Source organism: Amaranthus tricolor, chromosome 1 (genome assembly GCF_026212465.1).
Source record: "Amaranthus tricolor cultivar Red isolate AtriRed21 chromosome 1, ASM2621246v1, whole genome shotgun sequence".
Taxonomy (NCBI): domain Eukaryota; kingdom Viridiplantae; phylum Streptophyta; class Magnoliopsida; order Caryophyllales; family Amaranthaceae; genus Amaranthus; species Amaranthus tricolor.
Window position 1 is genome coordinate 23,989,690 of NC_080047.1, and position 7,871 is coordinate 23,997,560.

Here is a 7,871-nt window from a genome sequence, read left to right on the forward strand (position 1 = left end):
TGGAGATCATCCCACATGTCCTTAACATTATCGGATTAGGGAAAACCCGTTGAGCTAATTGACACCTCAAGAGTGTTTTGCAATCAAGTTATGAACATAGTATTAACTTGTACCCAAGGTGCAAAATTAGAGGAGGTTGCAGATGGTTGAGTAATGTAGCCATCGAGAAAACTATATTATAGGTACAGTTTCTCAACAAAATTTAGTGTTCAGGCCTTCCAAATCAAAAGATTAGATTGAATAAAAGACCTTGCTTTGAACTATTGATCAATCAAATGGTTTGTGTAGTGATACGAGGGTGGTAGATATTCATTAATTTGGTGTTCTTTTCTTTGAGGCTAACACTATGTTGAATTACTTTTCAATTCACTTTTTCCCATACATGTATAGCAAATACAATTCATATAAATCACATATATTGTATTTTATATTTGCAATTTTGTTTATAGTACGTACATAGAATTTCTTTTATTTGTCATTCGACTACAAGTAATTTGTACAAAAATTAAATTAATAAAAATTCTTTACATTTTTTCATAAGGATATTTCATCATTGTTTACAACAATGAGGAATAATTAAAAATAAAAATATGTATATATGCAAAATCTTTATTAAATTATATTTATAATATTTGTGCGGGAAGAATTATCGAAAATAATTCAAACCTTCACTTATAAGCTGCGTATAATCTCAACTTCAAATTATTCGTGTTAGAGTATATACCATATCTTAGGACCTCAACTATCAGCTTAAACTTTTGGCTGAGTTGGTTCCTTAACATGGTATCAGAAGCCAGCGTGACAAGAGATAAAAGGTAGAGAAGAAAGTGAAGGATTTTTAGGCTGATGATTAATGCCCCAAGATACGTTATATATTTTAACAATGAGATAATAGTCAAATATTGCTATGTACATAATTGCTTCCAGCATACCCAGTGATGTGAAACATCGCAGCCCATCCCTATCTACCACAGCTCGACCCTTCACCTTACACACCGAATACGCTGGGAGTACATAAATATTACAGAGAGATTAATCAAAAAGAATCAATAAATAAGATTATTGATGAGTGAAAAGATAAATTTCTTTTTGACAATTTTACATATGGTGCGTAATACTAGATATTGGTAGCACTATTGATGCTCTAATTCATTTCAAATTGCTTTAGTTTGATGACACTAGCATATGGCAATCAATAATCAATATTAATGTCTAGATCTAAAAGTATTTAAACCGTTAATTTGACCAAATAAAATAGGCAAGGTTGAAATTAATGAAGAAACATAATTGTTATTCCTTGTAAAAAACTTGTCAAACAATTCTAAACATCAAAGGTATTAAAGAACAAAACCAATTTCTAATATTATTCCTATCCACATGCATCTCTTCTTGGGCCTATGGCTAGTTTGACATACAACTCATAGTGTAATAGTAAATACAAAGAATAATAAACACCTTAGCTTGTTAATCAGCTTTTTCCTCTTAAACTCATGCAATATATGTTTGCTTCAAATAAATGAAAAAGTTCTTCAAAGATCCTTTATCTCAAAGGAATTGAGCTAGCAAACGTCGTCGTTTTATCTTTATGCATGCATGCCTTACATTACCATCTAATAATAGTTAGAGAAGATAATTAAATTTCCCTCTACTATAACAATCATCCATAGCTAACTCCAATTCTCAAACCATCAACACCTTCATCGTCATATATCATCTTATGATTCCAAACACAACACTTAGAAACCGTAACAGATCTGATCGACCGTAACCTTGACACATGCAAGGCGATGAGCTAGCTCATGATTTAATAAACACCCCAAATTGACAATAAATTAACAAAGATACAACAATATTTACACCTCATTTCTCATCCCCGGCCCCACAAACAAAGAATAAAAAAAATTAATTAACTAACTGATTAAGTTCATTAATTCAAATTAGCTAAACCACCATTCTTCATCATCTTCTTAAACTCCTTAAAACTAACCATCCCATCTCCATCCACATCAACTTTTGTAATCATAAGCTTACAATCCTCTAAATTTCTTCCTTGATGAAGTCCAAGTGAACCAAGAACAGAACCAAGCTCATCAACAGAGATGAACCCATCACCATTTTTATCAAATACATTAAAAGCCTCCTTCATATCTTCTTCATCATCTTGTTCATCATCTTCTCGTTCCATTATGAGAGTATATAAGGCTTGAAACTCATCTCCATCCACACAACCATCACCATTGATGTCAATACCATTGATCATGGTGGTGAGATCTTTATCAGGAATGAAGATACCCATATTAGTAAGGGAACCACGTAGCTCTCCCATTGTTATTCTCCCATCTCCGTTTTGGTCGAACATGTCGAACACCCGCCTTAGCTCCACCACGTCCATTGGCTTCTTGGATGGCGTTTTTAGTGGTTGTGATGGTTGAGGCGGTGACGACAAAGAGGGAGATGATGGGGGCTTGGGTGAGCTCTCGGAGGTATTGATGCTTTGATTGGTGTTTGTGTTTGTGTTGGGGAGGAAATATAAGGAAATGGGAGAGTTAAGAAGAGAAGGCAAAGAAAGGGAAATGGTTGGCATTTTTTTGTGGAGATGAAGTCAAGAAATGTTGGGTATGAGTTTGTTTAGAAAACATTGGAAGGCGGAGATCAGTGGTTGATGTCCTATAAATGTCGTGGGGAGTCCGTGTTGGTTAGGATTCTATTTTAGCCATGTAATTTGGCATTGAAAATCACAATAAAAAAAAAAATTATACCGGTATATTCTGTATAGTGTTGTCATTTTATAAATACTACAACAACCGAAAAATTAAGAAGCTATTTATAAAGGACCAATTTTAAACTTTAATCGATATTTGAATAATAACATAGATAAACACAAATATTATAATTATCATTGTAATGTAGACGTAATTTTATATATTTTTAAATTGGTTAAAAAACTAATCATAAACTACAATTTTTAAGTATGTACTTTGTTAACCACAATTTTTTAAAATTAAGATTTTTCTAACTCTAAGTTCTAATCAAACATCTATTTTACAAAGGATGAAGAATGATTATGTTCCTATTTAAGAATTAAAACTGTTAATGGCTAACATAGTATGCTAGTAAATTGCAGTATTATAGTTTAAACAATATCATATTTCAGGAGTATAATCATATGTTTTATTTTATATGTAATATGTAATATTTAGCAATGAAAATTATTTTAGAAATATAGGGATTTCTAATTTTGGATTGGAATTATTAGAAATGTTAGATGCTTATATTTAGGGATGTTACTCGAGTGGGTTTAATTAGACTTGAATCCAAATTCATTAATTTTATTGGACTTGGATTTATACTCACATCCTTATCCCAAACACTACTTTTATTATTTTTTTTGACATTTCATCTTGAAACGATGTAAAATTTTTTTTATTACTATATTAAAAAAGTAAATAAAAAATATAAATTCAATTTAAATTAAGATGATTAAAGAATATCGAATCCTTTGTGTTTGAAATCTTATTGATAACTTATATAGTTCAAACCTTTTGGCTCTACAAATTTTATATCTAAATCGAAATATCTCGGATCTGATGGGTCAATAGTTCTAAACAATTTCATGATAGATTCTAAATGAATTTTTATTTGATTATTCATACTTTGATTATATCTAAAAAAAATTGACATTAATAATCTAACATATTACACATTCGTTATAAATAATTCTACCTTTGAATTATTTTCTAATAATCTAACATTTTCAATTCATTTTCCCACAATATATCATATTACTAATAATAGGTAATAATATTTTTAATAATATGTAATTATAGAGTATGTTGCCAACAAACTAAGACAAATATTGGATTTTTCATAGCGGAGTAAAAGCAAATGTCTGATTATTAGAAATAATCTAAATGTTGAATTATTCGCGGACCAGGAAAATATTAAATTATTAATCTCAATTTTTTTCTATAGATTTATTATATATATTTGCCAATTTTGTAAAATGCTCAATTTCATAGCAGAGTATTATACATGAGTTTTCAACCAATTTATATACATTGTCAATTATTGCCCATATATGAGTTATTCTACATTGAAGAAAGAGAAAAAAATGTTACTCTATAAACTTGAAAAGTAACTCCTACTATTAGTAGTTTTTAGTAGTGAATATTCTTTGTATTTGTGTGTAGAATTACCTATCTTTTTTAAAAAAATTTCCCAAACAAATTTTATAAATTCTAATAAAGAATGGAGAATAAAAAAATATGTCTTATTTGTTCTAATTAAATTAAACAGGCCAGGCTCTTGTAAGTGTGCGGTTGCAGTCAAATGACGGAATACAAATTCATGATTCAACCCTTTGCTATAATAAATCAAAGGAAAACGCGTTGTTATAATGGTTGGTGTTGTGCTTTCATTTGGTGAAATTATTCTACAGATAGCTAAGTGGGGTCAACACTTAGCTAAGATGTGGAGGATCAATAATTAATTTCTGCGTAATTATGACTTTAAATTAATAATAATAATAATAATAATAATAATGATAATAATAATAATAATCAGTATTTGTGAGAGGGATAGAGTGGGAGACAAATTAAAAAGCTGGAGTAGTTTATTGCTAGAGAAGATGACCGTTGATAACGGATCTAATACAAGAATAACGTTGGACAGTGGAACGCGCAAAGTTTATGTGAAACTACATCTTGCAAGCAATAACCTTTTTTTAATTACAGTCGGTTTGGGTTTGGTTGTCTTCATCCATTACAATTTACAACTTTGCCGCGTGATTGGTCTCTTTTAATTAAGAAATTACGACCTAATGCAATTATTTTAGAAAAAATTGTTTTGCATAATCTAATTTATTATCTGTTATCTGTGAATTATCTTAATTTTTGTAAAATTTAAATAATTCAACCTTTTTCTTTATTTTCTAATTTTGTGAATGAACACTCAAAAAAGAACCAGCTATTCTATGATACTACTAGCCGTTACATTCAACAGGTTATCCTCCTTCTTCTTTATAAGCTTGCTTCCATGGAGTAACACCATATTAAACTCCAACTTTTGGAGAAAGAAAAAAAAATTCACATCTTTAATTTGGTGAAAATTTTAACAATTTTATAAGTTATGAACTATATATCCTCCGTTTTGATATTATTGCTACATTTGCATGGGTACGGGAATTAAGAAAAGTGATTGACCTACACTGTACCTGATTGTTTACTTTATAGAGTATAATATTTTATTATTGTTAATTGAAAAAGAAAAAGGAAAAATAGGTTGTTAGGTTACTTTATAGAGTATAGTATAGTATTTTATTATAAAGTATAGAGTATAGAGTAGGATAAAAATTGGGATAAGCAGAACTTTAAATGATTGTTTTATTACTAAAAACGGAAATGTAGCAAGTAATATGAAATTGCCAAAAATAAAAAATGTAGCGGGTATTATGGAACGGAGGAAGTATATAATTGCTTATATCTTCTCTTTACCTGTCCAACTCTAAGCCACTTCACTATCTCTCTAGCAGGATTTAATAAATCACTTAGTTGTCTAATACCTTCTTGGCAAGATAAGTTAACTATGTGAGCACAACAACGTACGTATAATAATATACCACCAAGGATAAAACTAAAAGCACGTTCGTTATATAAAAGTTTGATGCATTTAATGTTGGCGGTTGCATTATCGGTAGAACAACAAAATATCTTATCTAACAAGTTCCATTCTTTACATATCTCTATTAATCTGTATTTTATGTTTTCACCTGTATGTCTTTCGAGCATTACCTCAAAAGCAATTATTCTTTTTTGAATAATACAATTTTGATCTATCCAATGTGCTGTTAAACACATATAAGGTTCTAAACGTGGGGGAGCAGACCAAATATCAGTTGTTATGCTAACCCTACCATTAAAAGATTTAAACATTTCTACTAATTCATAGCGCTTTGATTCATATAATTTTATTGTGCGTCGTTTAATAGTGTTCCTAGAGATTAATCTATTGTGGTTGCAAAGTTTTTCTAGTGTAATACTCGCATGCCTTACTTTCACCATGGTTAAATGGAAATTCATCACAAATTACATATTTAGAAAATTCATCAATCATATCATTACGATTATATTTAAAAGGCATACCTCCGCCGGGAATGTCCCACTGTCGGCTTCCAATTGTGGTCCCGTCGTCGCTTGCTGCATGAGTTTCTTTTGTGATTCCATACTTCTTTGCCAAATGTTTGTTAAAAGATCCCGTACCACCACCTAACACGTATTCACAAAACACAATAAATGAATTTTTAATACATTCTTGATTTACAAAATATAAATATCATGTATGCATAAAAACATAAAAGTATTTACCTCTGCTGAAATTGTATGAAACTAAGGGCTTCACCCCTTGATTTTCACAAATTTGACAAGTGCATAAGAAAACATCCGAATTGTCGGTTGGTTCTTTTGTAAAATACGACCACGTATGTGAAACAGCTCTACCACTATGAGGTGGCATTGCCTAAAAAAGATTGTCTTACTGGTTCATCTTCATCTAAATTTAAATATAAAGACATAATCAAATACCACAATATATAAATAAATAATAATTTAAAATTTAATCAATTTGAAGAATAAAATTAAAAAACTAACTGATACTTTGGAGATTAACTCGTTTACCACAAGCTTGTCTTTGTTGTTGTTGTTCTTCTTCTTCTTCTTCTTCTTCTTAATTTAATCTCGTTGATGACTATCGAGATCTATGTATCCCAATAGGGATCGTTGGTTCCTCTTCTTGTTCTTTTTCTTCTTCAATCTGTATTTCTCTTTCCACTTCTTCTGCATAATCGTGTAATTCTTGATCGTACCCTACTGGATAATATGGTTCAAAATTATAATTACTAACCGAAGGTGCTGTTGATACCGACGGAGTTGAAGTGGCCTTTCTTTTGGAGCTAAAACCTCCTAATGATTTTGCCATTTTAGTAACTTTTTTAGAGACTTTTATGAAAAAGAAAGACACGATAATATTGAAATAATAATGGAATTAAGAAATAAATAAATAATTAAAAGATTAAATATTTAATTAAAAAATAATTAAAAGACTAAATATGTAATTAAGAGAATAATTGCGTAATTAAGTAATTAAGTAGAAAGAGTAGGTGAAGAGATGAATTGTGAATGAAAATGATTGAAAGTGTGGTGTATTTATACAAAAAATCCCCCAATGGCTAGTTTTTGACCTGTCCCAAAGAACCGCTGGGACGGGTGAATCGCCCGGTTCCGGTTCCGGTTCCAAGTATATATATATATATATATATATATATATATATATATATATATATATATATATATATATATATATATATATATATATATATATATATATATATATATATATATATATATATATATATATATATATATATATATATATATATATATATATATATATATATATATATATATATATATATATATATATATATATATATATATATATATACATATATATATATATATATATATATATATATATATATATATATATATATAATATATATATATATATATATATATATATATATATATATATATATATATATATATATATATATATACATATATATATATATATATATAATATATATATATATATATATATATATATATATATATATATATATGTATATATATATATATATATATATATATATGTATATATATATATATATGTATATATATATATATATGTATATATATATATATATATATATATATATATATATATATATATATATATATATATATATATATATATATATATATATATATATATATATATATATATATATATATATATATATATATATATATATA

At 28.1% G+C, this 7,871-nt stretch overlaps 1 protein-coding gene across 1 annotated transcript; it reads right to left on the reverse strand.

The window, feature by feature from the left end:
- Positions 1 to 1,252: 1,252 nt before the first annotated feature.
- Positions 1,253 to 2,770, reverse strand: LOC130819717 (calmodulin-like protein 3). The gene has a single exon (XM_057685337.1). The coding sequence runs from the start codon at positions 2,582 to 2,584 to the stop codon at positions 1,928 to 1,930; it is 657 nt and encodes a 218-aa protein (XP_057541320.1). The 5' UTR covers positions 2,585 to 2,770; the 3' UTR covers positions 1,253 to 1,927.
- Between the last annotated feature and the right edge of the window lie 5,101 nt (positions 2,771 to 7,871).